Genomic DNA, 19893 nt, shown 5'->3' on the forward strand with positions numbered 1-19893 from the left:
CTCATTACATTTCCACAGCAGAACCTGTCTCACTCATATGCATAAGGAACCTACCGTGTGGTAATGTTATACTTGCACCATCTATGATTGCCTGCGCCAGCTCGTGATCATTACTCTCAAAGGCGTGTGCTGCTGCTTTCAGTGCGTCCCAAATCTCTTTACGTCCTTCAAAGGCAGGTGCTGTATCCCAGAACTCATCCCTTTTGCTGCGCAACTGTCCATCAGTCATGGGGTAGTCACTTTTCCATTTGGGTTTGTCTTTTTTCAATGGTTGGTTACGACCTAAGGCCACTGAAAAACAAACCAAAAAGATGCTCACACAGGTACAATTAATTCCAACGTACAAAAGATTGCCATAAGTCATTAATAGGCAATTGACTCTGTTTAAACATGTGATTACACAATATTAATATGATGAATTTTCTTTAAAGAGCGCCAGAATACTTATCGGTGAAAAGGGGACACTCCAATAAAGTGCTTAACCATTCTAACAGTGAATATTATAACAATGAGTAATGCAGCTTCAACTGTACTGTGATGTTGAAAACATACAGCTTCTCTGAAATACATGTGACAAAGAGGATGTGGACAAAGAGTGGAGAAACAGGGGGTGATGAAGCAATTTGACAACACATTTTCTGTATGTTATCTGGAGACAATTTCTCTCTTGTGCTGCCACAACTTTGTATTGAGAAAAAAAGTCACGACCATAATAATAAATTGCTATAAGTTTTAGGAATAATCCTTTTTAAGAATATCTCTTTACATGTCACAGTTACATTAAATCTACCAGCCTGGGACCATACATTTTATTCAAAATTTCGAGGAAGAAATACGGGACAGGCAGGACCCAACTGGCCAGACGGCAAATGCGGCAGACAACATCCTTTAGCGTGAGGACACTAGGTAAATACAAAGGGCTACACACTTTTTTCAAGTGTAAGGGCATAGCTTGTGGCCACGTGTATCTGGCAATACACAGGTCATTTTATTGGCCCATGGACTTAAAGTAACAGGGTTGAATTTAATCCCAGATCTGACCATGTCCACAGAATATGACATTGTGACATGTCACTAATGGGGAAGTGCTGCCATGAGAGCCTTTGGGACTAGTAGTCATGTTTGGAAGCTGCCAAGACCCTGTGCTTTTGATTTGTGAATCAGTGTAATTTTTTGGAGACATTTAGTATGAACTTTCACCTAATGAAAGCCAAGATTTTCTGTTCTGAGGTTTCCTTCACCTCACCTACCCTTATAAAGACCATCTGAAACAGTCAACAAATTAATCAATGAGAGGATGAGAAAGTACTTACCATAAAAGATCATGCAAAATGTTGGATGAAATAGCTGTTCCCATGATATACACAGAGGATGTTTTTTTTTTATCCTGTGAACACGGTTACTGTGAAATGCAGTATTGGGGAAAAGGTCCGCCATAACTAGACAAACAATAGGGTTTGTTTCAAACAGCAGTCTTGTTCGCTTACCCGTGCCAGACTGGCAAACGATAAACACAGCTATAACAGAACCTGTGCTGCAACTTTACTACATCGAAGACCTGAGCCAGGCTGAATGGAAGCTTTCACGGGAAGGTGGCTTGACTGGCACACCAAATCTTATGAAACATGCTGGCACTAATAAGAGATCTCAATCCAGGCACCTGCCAAATTACCAATGAAGTTAACAAAAATGAGTTTCCTCCTTGGCTCTATATTAACACGGGTCACATTCTTTTAATAGGTAGCAGTTAAAATACGTATATAAAAGCCATTTTAAAATTTTATTAAACAGTCTATATAATTCACATATGCTGTTTTTAGTTGTCATACAGAACCACAAATGTAATACTGTGGTTTATTCCTTAAAGGAGGAGTTGTGTTTCAGCCTCTTGAGTTCAGTATACATAACAAACCCCGTTAAGTTTTTTCTGCAGGAAGAGTTGGCTGTCCAAGTATAATGTATACTTAAATCAGAGGAATTTCTTCAAAGTTTCACAACACATTTAATTATCCATTATACATGGCCAGCTGCAGAAACAATCTTGAGTTGGCCCTTCATAATATATAGCAACGAGGGAGTGGAAACCACAAATCTCTAACAGTTTCTCCCTTTAAAAAATAATTTCACTTTGTTCTGTCTCATTGAACCCAGGTGAAGTTTATGGAGATCACAAAGTACCACCAGATGGTACAGTTGAGGCATCCAAAGAAATCAGCATTAGATATCACAAAATATTAGGTGCTATGGCTACCTAGAATCGCCCAGTTAGAATTTCACCACACAGAGGTTTATGGTTTAGCTGAGGCACATTTGTGCGCTAGAGGTTCTCACTTTAAGACACATATTAACGGATTAATGCTAATGTACTAGAAGTCTGGAGTGGTTACAATAAACAAACCACGAAGCTGCCTGGCCGGGCACAAATGTTTCTGCCTGCCTATCAGCTCAATACCATTGGAGAATGGCTTTTCAAACCGGACGGATTTAGCAGTAATTGGAAACGTGACTCTCTAACATACTGATGTCACTGAATCGAGTTTGGAACATATGGTTTAAATCACTGGAAATGCCAGCTGGACTGGCAGTCCTGACCAACCAGAAAAAAAGGAAAGGCTCATTTGGCCCATAGACATTGACAATCCCATGAAAATCTGACATGAATGATGATGACATACATGTCACACCAATCGTCAGGAATACATATGGGGAGCTGGAACAAGCTAACTTGCAGGGCTGTCAGCAGAAGAACACACGTTGGCCAAATCAGAGAAAATTAACAGCTTCCACATTATTATATGACCCTAGTTGGTTCTGATAACTAATATACTTATATTATACTTCATCATTTTATACCTATAGATATATAACATGAATAAAAGAACAGCAGAAATCGGGCTAATTTTGAAATCGTTCAGTTCCCTAGTAGCCAAAATGATGGTTAATTAGTCAGCATGATCTGCTTTACACACTAATTTAAGTAATAATTAAAAACACATTTGTACATCAAATATTTTCAATAAAGTCACTGTTTCCCCATAATTAGTTGGCTAAGAAAAACAATTACTGAGCATTTCACATTATTGACCACTGAAAGGGACATAGCACGAAGCTTAAACTGTCATACTAGAACAAAGAAAACAAGCAGGCAGATGCAGTAAAGAAACAGTCACAGGGTACTGAGGTGCGTTGTCACATTAGTGACAAGACATATGAGTTTAGGACGTGGAAACAAACAGCGCTAGTGGACGTCTTATTTTCATACACTTAAAGTTCATTAACTTATTATAAGGCTTTATGGGCAAACAGAACATAAATAATCACAGAAACATGCAATAAAATAACATAATAACCAAGTAATAAAAACAAACTATAAAATGTGCTATCAAAACAAAACACTATATGCAAAACAGAGTGTGGAGGGAATGATGGCAGATCCTGCCATTACCAGACACATTTTTGTGATGTCAATGTCTTATCCTCTACAGGGAAAACCGAATATTATTTCACGCATACAGATCTACCATGTGATTTTGTTCACTGGTACTAAGAAAATTGCAAAAAATAAAAAGTATATATAATGTATAAACACACACACACATACTAATATTTATATATATATATATATATATATATATAAATATATATACACACATATATATACATATATATACACACACACCGATCAGCCATAACATTATGACCACTAACAGGTGAAGGGAATAACACTAATAATCTTATCATGGTACCTGTCAGTGGGTAGGACACATCAGGCAGCAACTGAACATTTTGTCCTCAAAGTTGATGTGTTAGAAGCAGAAGTGGTCCAAAGAAGGAAAAGCGGTGAACTGGCCACAGGTTCATGGGCGGCCAAGGCTTATTGATGCATGTGTGGTCAAATCCAACAGACGAGCTACTGTATATTGTAAAAAAATTGCTGAAAAAGTTAATTCTGGTTCTGATAGAAAGGTGTCAGAACACACAACGCATCACAATTTGTTGTGTATGGGGCTGCGTAGCCGCAGACCAGTCAGGGTGCCCATGCTGACCCCTGTCCACTGGTGAAAGTGTCTACAATGGGCACATGAAAATGTGGATGGCCGGGCGCGTGTGTTGCTTACCTAGAGAACACACGGCACCAGGATGCATCCATGGCGGCCCCACCTCGCAACTGGGATAGATACCACAGCACACCTTCAGAGGTCTAGTGGAGTCCATGCCTTAAAAGGTCAGGGCTTTTGTGACAGCAAAAGGAAGACCTACACAATATAAGGCAGGTGGTCATAATGTTATGACTGATCAGTGTATGTATATATGTGTGTGTGTGTATATATTATATTATATATATATATACACATGCCCATATAACATTACTGCTAAACTGGTCTAAACATGTAACGTTTTCTCCGCTATGTTCATGCCAAGAGCAGTATCTCAACCCATGTCATTAAAGCTTTGCACCAGTACTATCATATTCTTGCTGTCAGTCTGTTGCTCATTTTCCAGCTTTTGACACAAAGCTCTGAGTCACTTCCTCCTTCACAAGATGCCTCTGCTGACCCTGGATGACGTACTATTTTCAATGTTTTCAGAGTTAAAACATAAATAATCATATCTTCTATAAACTACTAGGATGCAGTAAGCTGAATATAGAAATCAGTCAAATTAGAGGCTATACAACTGAGAGCTTTTCACAGTGTCTTTGTAAGTAAAGTGTGTCCACTGCTGGTACAGATAAACAGAAAATCTAAAACAACAAATTCAACTTAGCATACAAGATTTTGGAAGTAAACAAGCTAATTGACCACCACTGGCTACTGGATCCAGTTGTGTTGTAAACAGGGCCAGCCTTTGGGGTGTGCGAGCTGTGCGGCCACCCCATTACCAGGGCCAGGGCCACGTCGAGGCGGGTGCGCGGGGTGCCCAGCACCCAGGCGGCAGGGAGAGGGGGAGAGAGAGGGGGGCGCTGAGTCGTCGCACATGAAAAAGTTTTCAGCAACCGATCGGCCCCATTTGTCTCCTCTGCTCCCCTGACTGCGGTGGTGGGAGCTCGAAGCCTTGGTCGCGGTGCGGCGCTTCACGATGAGTCAGGAATACAACGTCATATCCCTCGGTGGTGAAGCTGCGTGCGCCACAGCAGGGCAGCGAGACTAAGGCCTCGCCCTCCCACCACAGGACTTCACCAGGGTAAATTAACTGAAAGGGGAGGTTAGATAGTAAGAAGGGGGGAGAGGGGGTAGATAGTGAGAAGGGGCAAAGGGGTAGATAGTGAGTAGGGGGAGGAGAGGAGGTAGATAGTGAGTAGGGGAGAGAGGAAGTAGATAGTGAGAAAGATAGTAGAGGGGGTAGACAGTGAGTAGACGAGGTAGATAGTGAGTAGGGGGAAGAGATCGAGAGAAAAGGAGGTAGTAAGAATCTTGAAATAAATAAAGAGTGAGAATGAGTAAGAATGAATGAAGTAATGTGTGGATGAATTGTGTGAATGCGCGATAATAAATGAATTGGTGTGTGGATGAATTGCATGAATGCGTGAGATAATGAATTAATGTGTGGATGAATTGCGTGAATGCATGCGATAATAAATGAATAGTCTGTATGAATTGTGTGAATGAGAGGGATAATTAATGAATTAATGTGTGGATAAATTGTGTGAGAAAGACTTAATGTGTGGATGAATTGTGTGAAGGAATTGAGAGAATGCATTAGTGAATATCTGTAAATGATTTGTGTGAATACGTTAAAGAATGAATAAGCGAATGAGAGTAATTGTATAAGTGTTTAGTGTGTATCATAGATGTATAAGTGATTTGGGGAAAGGCAAAGATGGTACAGGCAGGATGTTTATGGGACAAAGATTGCACAAGCAGGGTGTTTATGGGACAAAGATGTCTCACGCTGGGCTGTTTGGGGACACAAATGGCTCAGGCTGGGCTGTAATTTGTGTGTGTAATCTGGGTGCTGGTCAAGTTCTACGTGGACACCAGGGCTGGCTTTTGGGGTGTGCAACCTGTTATCTATGCCTGTAATTTAGGTTGCTGCTATGCTATGTTTCCATACATTATTTATGTATACCTGCTGATACAGGGTTTGTAGATCTTATTTATTTGATCTATACCTTCATTGCTGAGTTTACATGTGATCCCCAATTGATCTATACCCGCATAGCTGGGTTTGTGTGTTATTCTGTTGGACTATACCTTCAATGCTATATCTGAACTACAGGGAGTAAGTAAAAGAGAGGTGTGGTTTGGGAATGAGGGGACAAAAGGGACATTGGGAAAGAGTGGAGGGGGTGCAAAGGAAATAATTGCCTAGGGGCAAATTTTTTTCTTACAAAGATTGCGCTGTTAGCTGTTTTTTTCCTATATTTAATGTATTTAAGGTGCATTATTGTTACCAGTGTTTCCAGTTATATTTTATTGTACTTGTTTGCACGTGCACTTAAATAATCTCTAATTAAAACTAGTTGTTTGTTTCAAGATTTTTTCTCTTTCTTTCTTTTTTTTTTCCAAGGGGGCGCCAGAGAAGTAGTCTGCATAGGGCACCTAAACACCTAAGGCCGGCCCTGGTCATAAACATAGCGCCTCTTACAATATATAATGGGGATGTAAACAAAACATGAAACTGGGCCAGCAGGGACCCCCACTCAAAAAGGGTTACTTAAATAGCCTGGACCTGCAGCAAGAGAAATGTTGTCCGTACTTCACCTGTAAACCATCTGCCCTGTATATATATTTATTTAAAGGGCACATATGCATTAGTCATTACAAATCACTTCTTAACCAAGGGTATGTTGCAACCTAAGGACAAGGTATTTCTGCACTCACACAAATAGGTTTTAAGGACAAAGGGCACCTTGACCAAAGCACTCATAGGGTTCCCCAGAATATCTGCACCTTGATACCAGGGACACCTTAAAATTACAGTATCTGACATAAACTGCACCTTTGCATGAGTTGTCATGCTTGCCTCGTTAAATACCGTATTTGCTCGATTATAAGACGAGGTTTTTTCTAGAGCAAATGCTCTGAAAAATACCCCTCGTCTTATAACCGAGGTCGTCTTCTAATCAGACCTCATTCTGCTGGGGCCGTGCTGCTTACCGGGCTTTGATCGCGAGCAGCGTCTCTGCTATTAGCAGCAGGAGAACAGGAAGATAGCACATAACTCCTCACATAATCTACCTCCCCCCTCCTTCCTCTGGGGGCGGGGCCAGAGAAGTTGCTCGCACAGCCGGGCCCCTGCAGAAGTCTGCGAGTGGGAGATCTGCAGTTCAGGTAAGGGGGTGGGGGGTTTGAGCGTGTGTGTATGTCTGATTAATGGAATGAATGAGTATTTAAATGTTTGTGAATGAGTGTGTGTGTGATAGCATGGATGTGTAAGGGGGGTGGGGTGGTAGCATGGCATAGGGAGGCTGTAATCACACTTCTATCATCCCCAGGTTCCAGCATGTACTGGCTCCCTTGGCTTGATAGGAGTGTGATTGCTGTTAGCAGTATATATATATATATATATATATATATATATATATATATATATATATATATATATATATATATATATATATATATATATATATATATATATATATATATATATATAATCCAGAAATGCATTTTAACCCCCTATATGCCACTCAGCCCCATGATATGCCTTCTAACCCCCTATATGCCAGAGTGGCATATAGGGGTATAAGGCATATCATGGGGCAGAGGGGCATATAGGGGGTTAAAAGGCATATCATGGGGCACAGTGGCATATAGGAGGGTATAAGACATTTCTGGAGGCAGAGTGGCATATAGAGGGTTAAAAGGCACATCATGGGGCAGAGTGGCAAATAGGGGGGTATAAGGCATTTCTGGGGGCAGAGTGGCAAGCCTGGGGGCAAATTGGCAAATAAAAGGAAATAAAAAATACATTTTTCTCAATCATAGCTTTTACTATGAAAATTAGTTTACATTAATTAATATTTACTAGTAAAACTTTTTTCCTATAGGGTAGTCTTATATTCAGGCTTTTTGGTTTTTTCCTAAATTAATATTTTGATTTTGGGGGGTCGTCTTATAATCGAGCAAATACGGTATTAGCTTAGATGATAAAACAGCAAACACAACCCTACTAAATGAGAAAAGGGTCACTTATATTAAAGGGCTGCTCACAAGCCTAAATGTGACTGTTCACTTACTTTACAACAAGTAGTAACAAAAATATACAAAAAAAACAATGTTAAGATGTTGTAATAACACTATTGTGACCCAGCATGCAATTACTTATTCTAAACGGTAGCTGCAGTATACGTGTGTTTTGGGCTATCAAACATAAGCTATTTTCTTGTTCAGAATGTGTGGATATGTAATTTTCTTTGTTTTATTTCAATATGATACATAGACACGGTATTTCTTTAAAATGGTATGAATATGCTAAATACTGGGAAACGCAAGAATGATTTCAAGGACTGATAGAATGAAGTTAATATCCTACAATATATTTAGATTTCCTCTTAACTTTCGACAAATAACTCCATTATTAATAATGCCATGCTCGTGGGATGTTTAATGGATTATTTCGTTTTGAGCCCTGAGACTACAACCTGAGGGCAGTGTCGGCAACAGTACTGAATCAGCATGTCTCTTGTAAAGCACTAGCCGTGTATTCCCCACGGAAAGCAAATAACAGTATGAGAATTTACTTGCACGCTTTTCTCAATGCAATAAATTCTTAAAGTTGAAGTACCACTGACTTTCCTCCTTCAGCATAAAATACAGTAGTGTAGGCTAGCATGGACAAAAACCTGGTTTTATCTAATTCTGAGCTGACTGCTGACTGCTTATCACAATGCCAATTGATTGCAATACTAATAAAGTCTGCTCTTCCATATATATTCACGAGTCAGAGTGTCCAGCTGAGTGATTAAGACTAAGCCATTCTATTGTTTATCACATGCAGTGTAAGAACCTAGTAAACTAGGTTACGGTAACAGAGCCAGAACACACACAAACTGCTAATACACAGCTGCCTGAAAACATTATGCAAAAAAAACCTCTTATTTTTAATATTTTTGCCTTTAAGAGTTTTTAGGCGCTCTCTATGAATTACACACCAACTGTGTTGTCTTCACCTAGACCTGGAATGGATTCCTTCACTCCTGTGTGTATTAAACTTTTTTTTTTTGTACTATAAACATGGGGAAAATATATGCGCTTCCACAAGCTCTCATACTGCTACAAAAAGGCCTTCTGTTTTACCAACAGAATAAAAAGGTCTTGTTCTTGTAATAACCATAAAGAACAAACAGAGTGTACTAGTCAAAATCCTAAAAAAAAGGAGAAAAACATGTAATCCAGTATGTCATATGATTAAAAAAATTCAGACAGCAATGTGATATCTAGATATCATATATATATATATATATTTTTTACATACATACATACACACACACAAATAAACCTAGGAGGCACCACTTCTCTGGGTCAACACCCGAATCTTACTGGTCGTGGGGTCGTGCCATACCCCTTTCCCCACCCTTTTCCCCTTTAAATGGGGGTTTTTCCTGTGATGTCAGCAGGAACGCCCACTGACGTCATTGAGTCCTCCCACTACAAGGGAAGGCCCGGGTAGTTGGAGCTCAGAAGTTCCTAGGTATGCATGTTCACACATATATTATATATCAATAATAATCGATAAATGGCTACAAACTGCAACAGGAACGCTTGTGTAACGATACAGCCTTCAGTACGGTCTGCATACCTTCAAAACCCTACAAGAAGCATTTTGTAAACAGGGGAATCAGCTTTGCTACAATGAACAGTCTGCTGCCATGTCAAATTACAATATGTTTACATACGTCTTTTTTAAAAACATAAATGCTTATTTAGGTACGCTGTGGTAACAACAATTATCTTTAAATAGAGCTTTCTGATCTTCAAGGAAGATCCCTGCCATCTATATGTAAATATTCGTTTCAAGTGACTGACTGTAGTTGGAAGAGGATTACCCCTAAGCTTTCTGATTTCTGTGTGTTCTCGGAAAACTTGAAAAGTTCCCAAACTCAATGTGAACTGTACACAGATTAAGTGCTTTCTTCAGATCTTATGATTATGCACATGGATTTGAATGACTCAACCAACAAAAAGGACAAGGAGCTCAATAGAAAATTCTCTTTAAACCCCAATACGTCCCAGAACAGAATGGTCATTAACTGATCGTTTTTCTGTGACGTGCCTGGATGTCATTGGTCATTAGGGGGTTAAGCTTAACCAGCTGAGTGACAATTATGAAGGGGAAATGTCAAAAAAAAAATTTTTTTTTCACCATTTTAGCATATCATTCATACTAAAAATACAATTGGTCATGATTCAGATTTGAATGGTCGGATTGGCGTCAATTTTGTTAATTCATACAAACCTCCAAAAAACAAAGGGGAACTCCAACAAAACAAACTAATTGTTTGTATTTTGTCGCTTTTTTTTTTTTTTTACACTCTCGCTGTTTCTCAATGACAACCTACCTTCGCCGTCTTCCCAGAGCACTTCTGCAAAAGGGCGGAGCCTCTGTGCACACCCTCTCCTATGATTGGAGGAACTGGGAGAGGCTGTCCCGTGGTTACATCCTTTTACGGAAGCACTCCAAGAAGCCAGAATAATGCAGATGGAAAGAGAGGTCCAGAAACACGTATCTGTCTTCGTGTATCAGTCTACAATATACTGGCCTCTTGGAGTATGTCCGCAAAAGGTCAGAGCCATGGCGCTCACCACACGGAGAGCCTCTCTCTCGTTCCTCCAATCAGGGGACAGAGTGTGTGTGTGAAAATCCTTTGTGAAGGTGCTCCGGGAGGCCTTAATGGAACCGATGAGACAAACCAAAACAGAAGCAAGCAAGGAAACGGAGCTGCGGAGAAGGAGACAGGGACGGCGGAGAGGGTAGACAGACATTGAGAGGCAGTGTGAAAGATTAAGAAGGTGAGAGAGCACAAGATGAGGCGAGTGAGGGACAACCAATTTAGTTTCCAAATGGAAAAAGCCCTCCTAATGATGTCCGAACCGAGAGACAAAATTCTTTGTTTTAAGATTAATAGGCCAAAAAGGAAACCAAAAAATTGTCTGAATAGTTTAGTCCAGTTGCACAAGTCTAATCAAATTTAATTAATTATTATTAACATTACTCAATTTAAACTTGGTTACTTAAAGTGTCAGTTTACAAAACCTGAAACCTTACTACAGTAGAAACCATAAAGTACTCTGAGTGGTTTAACACACATTCTTCAAAAAAAATAAATAAATAAATTATTTACCTGAGGTAGAAGATGCAGCTGCCCACTTATCCTGTGGCCTGACCATTCTCTGTCAGGCAGCCAGATTATCAGTGGCAGGAAAGCACTCCAATTGAACTCAGTTGAACCGAAAAGGCCACCACCTGCAGCATTTTCAAAGCCAGCAGTGGTATTGGCCACTTGAAAGATAGCTGGGAGAGGGCAAACTAAATATGGGGTATTCTGCAGAATAACTCATGCATTTGGAAAATGGATACAAATGTAAAGGGACCACACAGCTCTCATATCTGCTTACATACAAGGCTAGAGTGTCCCTTTAAAATGGATATAGAGGACATTGCAAGCAGATCTGCTTAATTAATAAACAGCTGAGTTCCCAACATAAACACTTGTCATTCAGGAAGAAAACACTCTACAAGTTTAGTGTATTACCAATGGACTTGAACATAAACATATCCCCAATAATCTGGAAAACACAATTGAGGCTCTTTGCCAAAATAGTTTCCTTGGTAAACATAAATTGAGTTTGCAAGTCCTCAGAGCATTGTTCCGCGACAGTCTGCACATCAGACCTCCCAGCGCAACCCAAAGGAACGTGTGAGGTCTTTCCACTGAAATGGGGGCATGCGTTTTGCCTTCACCAGCTAATAACAAAAAGGAGGAAGAGCATTGTTTGTAATGAATGATAAAGGCTATACTTACCTTCATCTTGTACATCTTACAGTCAGTGATGTATTTCCGAAAGTTAAGACTAATTCCCTGCTTTAGCCACCTGGGGTTCATCTTCATGACTGCTGTCCCTAAGTGTTACGATATGACAACATGCTTGGGCACTTAGCCTCAATTAAATCAATGAATGTATAAAAAAAACTGTTCTGCTTCATGAGAGTGAATTTAAGGGGGGGGTGTCCTGCTGTTAAATGTGAAGGAAGAACTGCAATAACTAAAGATCTGCACCTAGTTACGAGCATGAAAAAATGAACTTCAATAGGCATGTACCAAGAAAACAGTGCTGGGGAACTCCTCTACTGCGGTCATATGAATTTTCCTATTAATGGGTAACTAACATTTGTCTTCCACCAGGAAACCATTTTTCTGGGCCAACAAATGAGGATGAGGTAAGGAGGTATTCGAGTGGGAGAAGGGGAAGGTGGGGAAGATATTGTGTCCTCCTCCTAGATACATGATATATAATCATGTATAAATGAACAAGTTCTCACAAGATAAACACAAGTATAAAAGATAACACTTTTCACCAAAACAAAAAATGGTAGTTTCCATCTGTAATAAAACCACCATAAATTTAAAAACAAAATAAACAGGCTAATGTTAATTTCTATGGTTTCTTGTAGAAAAGCACATCAAATAATCTTTGCTATTTTTCACTCTACTATGCTAAGCAAATATAACTCACCAGGACTGTAATTTTATTTTTCCCTCTTATGATTTGATCGCATAAAAAGAAAATCAAAAGATCGTTTTGGAAGCATTTTTGGTTTCTATGACAACACCCTATCAATGCCTGCTTTTTGTGTCACACAATGTGCTCCCAACGTATATTATGAATGCTTTTACAGGAATAAATAATTATTTCCTGAAAATGTTTCAGTATTCAGCACATTCTAAAAATCTTAAGTAAGCCCAGCTCCTTAACCAAAAATATTTTTAAGACACACCCCAAAGAATGTTGGCTCAAAAGCTTAAGCAATTTTCCCCTATGTCACATGAGACTGGTTTAAAGTTGTTCTTGATATGTAAGCAATGAGAAAGGCCAAGCATTTGGGATGGTGAAATAATCACAGCTAATCAGTCCCATTTGCAGTATAAACACAACCAAGTAATTGCTGGTTTGCTCAGAGAGTTCAACTCCTGGCTAAGAGGGGTCATTGTGTCTACGTAATAGCAAGACCCAAAAATCATTAGGGAATGAATGCTGCCTGATATACATGTAGAAGAGGGCAGAGGGAGGAGGAAGAAGCGAGGGAAGAGGAGAGCTAAAAGGAGTAAAAGTTAAGAGAAAGAGTTTAGTTGTATGAGGGTGATGACAACTGGGCCCCCAGCAACTTCATCAGAAAATTAGTAAATTTAATCATTACATCTTAAATGTAAAACCTGCTCACAGTTAACGTGCTGCAGACGGTGTTCGTCACTCTCTTCTTTCCACAGTATCTGCAGGCAAAACCCAGTCCACAGCCTACAAATGTCCAGCACTGATAATGTAACTTACCCGTCCTTCTGCTCATTAGCTCGCGTATGCACTGACCATCCACTCTCTCTCCATTACATTCCATTACGTTCCAGAGCCCTACTAAGTGTGGCAATCATCCAACTTCACTTGCTCAAAGGCATCCCACACGGCCACTGGTGTGGGACATTAAAATTGAAATCCTGAAGGCAGGACGTTACCTTCCTGGACTGCCCAGGTAAGACTAAGAAAGGTGGAAACCCTACACTGCATAGACCAAATACCAGGTTTAAGAAAAATAAAGATTTGGTGCTTAAGCATCCAAACAAGAGATAGACCACTGACTCACAGTACTGGCAGCTTCAAACTGCTCATAGTGCCGTCAGCAGTCACTACATACGCCACAAAAGATAGAAGCCTTCTAAGAAGCACAAGCTTTCAAAAGAGGATATCATTACAATTGGTAGCCTGTCCCTTAGTAGTAGTCCTTTATAACTTAAGCTTTTTAAAATCTATTTAAAATTATTGGTGTGTGATTGTGTGTTCAATTCTACATGGCTTGGGGATTTCATAAAATAAAATTGTTTAAAAAAAAAAAAAGTGACAGATCCTGCTTGAAGGTTAAATCTGAAACCATCCTAAGAGATGCTGCCATATTTAAGTTCTTGCTGCTGTTAGGGTCAACTGGTACGAATCGTAATGTCCACTATCTGCACATGGTTAGAAATATGTAAAATCTGGCGTATGAATAAGTAGAAAGGGAGATAGACAGAAAATGAAAAGAGCTGCAGTCTTCTTCCTCAGGCTTCCTCAAAAAAGATCTTGTGTAAGCATTCTTAGAACAGGGCAACACCCTGGAATTCACTGTTCCAAAGAATAATACACATGACAAAAAGGAGGAAGAGCATTGTTTGTAATGAATAATAATGGCTACACTTAACCTCATCTTGTACACCCTACAGTCAGTGATGTATTTACCAAGGTCAAGACTAAGTCCCTGCCCCAGCCACCCAGGGTTCATCTTCATGACTGCTGTCCCTAATTCTAAGTGTTACAATACGACATGTGAAGATCGATTTACCAGTATAAGAGAAGTACAACAAAACCAGACAAAAGAAGGAGGGGTCCTATGTCAAGACAAATAGAACTCTCTATAAGCCTACACTCAACCAACTACTTCAAAGCCAAGACCCAGATGGCAAGGACTGGCTGGGGCATCTACCACTTCACGCAGCAACATTAATATGTATTATATTAAGTTGGTGTTTAATTTTTCTACAATATGGGTAACAAAAAGAATTTAATCTTACAAACACACTGAGATATAAGCATACGGAGGTGACTACCAGAGTGCTGGCACAGTGAAAATGTAGTGCTGCCGACTATCAGTCAAACAGACCTAATTAGTTCTGCAAGGCCCTTCTTTCCCAGACTTCTGGTGCCATGTAAGGGTAGCACGTAAACATACAGATTTAGAAGGACCTGAATGAAAAAGGGCAACGTTTTTTTTATATATTTTCTCCCCTCAAAGATTTCAGTTTGTTTTGCAGTTGCATTGTTCACATTATAGGTCACATTAAAGGTGAAAAAAGTTCTGACATGATTTATCTTTGTCTCATTCTTTAACATCACAAGAACCTGGCATTTTAACAGGGGTTTATAGACTTTATGTCCACTGTATGTAAATTATAACAATGTTTATCTAAATGTTGCAACAAAAATATAAAAAAATGAAAATGGGTCATGTTTCCAGGGCCTGGTAATAATAGCATTTCCAACTGATTCTGAATTCATTTCCATGAATTAGATTTAGCATATTTGTTCCTCATGTTTGGCAGCTTTACTTGACCAAGGCTTCGGCCTTAATAAGTTACAGTAGATCGTTGGTCCACCACGTTTCAAATGTGTATGCGCTAATAGGAGGAAGGCTTATTAAAATATGGACTTGGCAAATGTTTGGAGCCAATCCCAATAAAAGTCTGGTTCCACGATGCCGCTTTCTCTCATATTATTAGCAGCCAAGCACAGGGAAATTATTTTGTCATGGTTTTTTCTTCTCTTTTTTACTTTTTAATTATTACCACCAAGCTAAGTGTCCTGACACAGTACGACCGGCATATAACACATTAAATTATTTTCCGGTGATCTCTAAGGATACTGGCATTTCAGCCTCGATGCTAAAACATATTTAGCTGGCTCACAGGTTCATTGGAAATGTGCCACTCTGGCACTGCGGATTACTTTAAAATAAAGGTGCTGTTTTCACAAAACAAACAGTGACTCCTAGCATGTTAACCCAATAAACCTTAACAGATCTGTCATTTCATTCTTTCCTCTGAAGGTTTAATCACAGAAGCTTTTTAAGAAGCTTTCTTGGTTTCTATGGCGACAACCTGGCAGCGCCTGCTCTATGTCAGAGCCATTAAGTTTTTCCAGCAAAAAGTATAAATACGGTAAAACTTTACATGATTAAATAATTAGTACTAGTTTGGGGGGAGGTACTAGAAGGAAGTTCTTATAGGTGGAACAGTACCTTTAAAAATGGCTGCGCAATTAAAAACAGAAGAGGATTCTGACTCTGTAGCTGGGAGAGCTGTGTAATGCTGCAAATGCTATATAACTACCACAGTCTGCGACCCGGAGGGATTTCATTCTGTCTCAGACCTAGCTGATAACACAGACATAGTCTAACATACTCATTTCAAGGAGGTCACAATGATCTGCTAAAAATGAATGGAGTAGTTACATATGCTTGTGAAGAATCAAATAATTATGGAGAAGGCCCTCTTAAAAGAAAAGCTCTAAATCCCCTAATAATGTGAAGTTCCAACGAAGATCCCTACAAAGAAACAGATAAACTAGTTTGTGTGGATCCTATAACATTAATTTGTGTGACATTCACAGACAATATATAGAAACAGCTAAGCCCAATTTGAAATGACATAGCTGGATTTTAGTATGCTTCAATACAGAATGTGTAACTTATACTGGATATTATCACAGGTTATAAATAAACCCATTTTACATGTTATAACATATGGCAGATTATAAAATAGCCTGTGTCCAAGCAGCAGTGACAACAGTCGACCATGCAATCCTGGTGATATCAACGATAGGCCAGTTAATACTAAGATCTCCTAGAGGGAAGGGTATGAAAAATCCACAGTGTCAGCTGATTAGCAAAATACACCTCCATACGTTACAAATGGGTCTATTCCCCAAACGGAGTGCCCAACGGGAGAGTTTGCAGGAAAGTTATCAGACATCATGAAGGGCCATCCAACACTAGAAAACTAAAAGGCATAGATACCCAGACTTATGGTTCCCAGATATGTCAACATGGCTCTGCTCAACACCTCCTTGTTTATGAACAGCCAGTAAAGCTATATATAGCTAATTTCCATGTATGTCATACACCAGTGTACTTGGGAAGCAAATAAATACTAAATAATACATTTCAGTAAAAATGATAACGTACCAGTCCAGCTCACTCACTGTTAAGGTTACCAGACTCGGCCATTAAAATTAATTGGGTTTCAGCCTGTGTCCAATTAAAGTAAGAAGGCTATAGATATTAGGTTCCAACCACAAGGGCTCAATTACCTTAGAATTCACACAGCACACCGAGGAATATGAGAGCTTCTACATGGACCAGCAAACGGAAGACACACGTCCAAAGCATTCATGAAATATCAAAAGCATCTTATTTATTAGAACGCATTAAACCACGTGCCAATACAATGTAAACAGACCACAGTATAACTATACATGTTACAATGCATATTGTCCCTTCCCCCCAGACGCTGGCTTATTACGATTAGTACACAAGGAGCAAAAAGTCAGACTCTCCTATAAAATCCCAGCTGTATCCAATAATTACTAAAAAAATTCCATACCAAATTTAATTGATAATTGGGTTTAATTTCACTGGACACATCCAGGCATGTTCACTGCCAGCCCAGTTGAATCTAAACATCAATTAAATAGAACCTGTCTTGCAATGTAAAGTAGGCTAAAAAGGTATCAAAAAGCAGCCATTATCCCACATCTAAAGAAATTTAAGAACAGATGAGAAACAAGTCATTGACATCTATCAGTCTGGAAAGGGTTACAAAGCCATTTCTAAAGCTCTGGAACACGAGCAAACCACGATGAGAGCCATTATCTACAAAACGGAGAAAACTTGGAACAGTGGTGAACCTTCCCAGGAGTGGCTGGCCTACCAAAATTCCTCCAAGAGTGCATCCTCATCCAGCAAAGCACTGCAGTTAAGGTCAATGCTCACAACTCCACAGTAAGAGTGTGCAAAAATGGCATCCATTGGTTGTGAGGCGAAAAACCAAAGATTTCATGAGTGTCCTGAATGTGGCCCAGTTTGTCTTAGAAATAAGCCAAATAGAACCCACATTGTCGACTCATATCTGCCAAAAAACATCCCTCCTTAAGACTTTTGGAATAATATTCCGTGGACTGATAAGTCAAAAGTAGAGCTTTCTGGAAGACATGGGTCCCATTACATCTGCCATAAATCTAGCACAACGTTCTACAACAAAAACATCATACAAACCGTCACGGTGGTGGTAGTGTGATGGTCTAGGGCTGCTTCAGAACCTGAGTGACTTGCCATAATTAATGAAATTAATTCTGCTCTCCATCATAAAATCCTGGAGGAGAATGTCTGGCTCCACTTACTAACGTTACATGGATGCCTTTCACATAGTCAGCTGTGAAATAAATCTAGCTCCAAGTCACAGCATCAGGGTATGAAATCTGTAGAGCCTGCATCTTCCACCGGCAAACTACTTTGTCGGTTCTTGGATTGCACGTAAATCAGTGAGATGAAATGTTACCATTTAGTGATTAAACACGATATCTAAAGTTCTCAGTCCCAAGAAAACGTCAATTTCCAATTGCCACACAATGCCAAGCTAACGGATTTTCTTGCTGGATATGCATGTGGACTGGAAGCTACAAGAAGTGAGCACCATCCAAGATAAATATTTTAGTCATGTTAACACCCTGCATATTTTTATTGCTTCAAGCGCAATCTGTTTGAAGTTTAAACAATTTTAAATAATACTAGAGTGCCAGGGTACACTTCAGAGATAAAACACGTTGCTGATATGCTTTAAACTCCCAACTAAATGGGATAATAAAACATACTGTTTGGGGCTATTCAACGCTGAATATCCGAGGAATCTCTAAATCTTTTAATGCTGGCATCTAAATACTCTTACTATTTTATGTCATTCTCAGCGTCTTCCTGGTGTATTGTTTTTTCTGACTCTAAAAAGACGAAGAAAAAAACATGATCCACTCCATATTTCTACATTGGGGTTAATGTGTCAACCCAGCTCACTGACCTCTGTTAAAAACCTCCCACAAAACAAAAATGCACCAGTGTCTAGCAAAACGGAAGCAGGCAAAGGTCAGTTAGATGGCAATTACAAAAGTTAGATGATGATGATGATGATGATGATGTCTTGGCTCGGAAGCCTAGTCATCTTTTCGAGATGCATACATTCTGAATCACATGGTCTATTATGGTAACTTTATGTGGCAACGTGGTCTTTGCAAAGACAAAAACGTCTTGCATACGCTAATCACAGACACTAACAAAAATAAGACTTTATGACTCAGGAATGATCCCCTAACTTACATAGTCTACAATCTCTAACAGGTGTTTTATTATTATATACCCCTACTAACCCACTATGAAATTTGACAGTCGTTTTGAAACAGATAACTACTGACCAATTCTGAACCAAAGAAGGTAAGGCGGTTAAGTATCAGGTTAACATGCACTCAAAACCAAAAGAAAAAACTTTAAACTATGTCATGGCCATTCCGTTTGGAAATTGAGGTCGATTCACTCATTTTAACGCTTAAATACTACAGTAACCAAGATAAAGTTGCTGTAAGGTTTGCCGTTTGTAAGTGAAGCTGGTGATAAAGTTTTGGGTCAACCTGTCTGCTCTTTAGGAGTCAAGCTGATTTTTTAACTCACTTTTTCTGAGAATACGCGTTTCAGTAGAATTAACCAAAAGCTGGCAGCTGAGAGGACTGATGGTAGAATCGACCGAGCAACTGTGCAAAGTTTTGTGAACAGATCTAGTATTTGATGTTAAGCTTTAAACAAATGGTAGACATTTTAATTGATTTATATATACATACACATAGTGTGTGTATATACATATTTATTATTATTATTATTTTTTTTTTTCTTGCCGTTGCAACCAGGAACTATAGATCTAGTTTCATCTTGTGTTTACCACTTAGGCCTCTGACCTAGATAAAGTTTACACAACTGTATTAGAAACCATAATCAATGGGGTCACATTGCCTAGCATATTGTAACCTTCTGTCACTATGTTGAAAATAAGCAATACTGGCATTCTTTGTGACACCACACACCCTCATTCTTTAAAAATGTTAGGCAACA

The 19893-nt window shown here is 39.3% G+C and overlaps 1 protein-coding gene across 1 annotated transcript in view; it reads right to left on the reverse strand.

The window, feature by feature from the left end:
* Nucleotides 1-19893, reverse strand: part of UBTD2 (ubiquitin domain containing 2) — a 37702-nt gene that overhangs the window by 9660 nt on the left and 8149 nt on the right. Inside the window, exon 2 of the mRNA XM_053464709.1 lies at nt 55-291. Within this exon, the coding sequence (XP_053320684.1) occupies nt 55-291 (237 nt within the window). The remainder of the gene's footprint in view (nt 1-54; nt 292-19893) is intronic.

Source organism: Spea bombifrons, chromosome 4 (assembly GCF_027358695.1).
Source record: "Spea bombifrons isolate aSpeBom1 chromosome 4, aSpeBom1.2.pri, whole genome shotgun sequence".
NCBI classification, from domain to species: Eukaryota; Metazoa; Chordata; class Amphibia; order Anura; family Pelobatidae; genus Spea; species Spea bombifrons.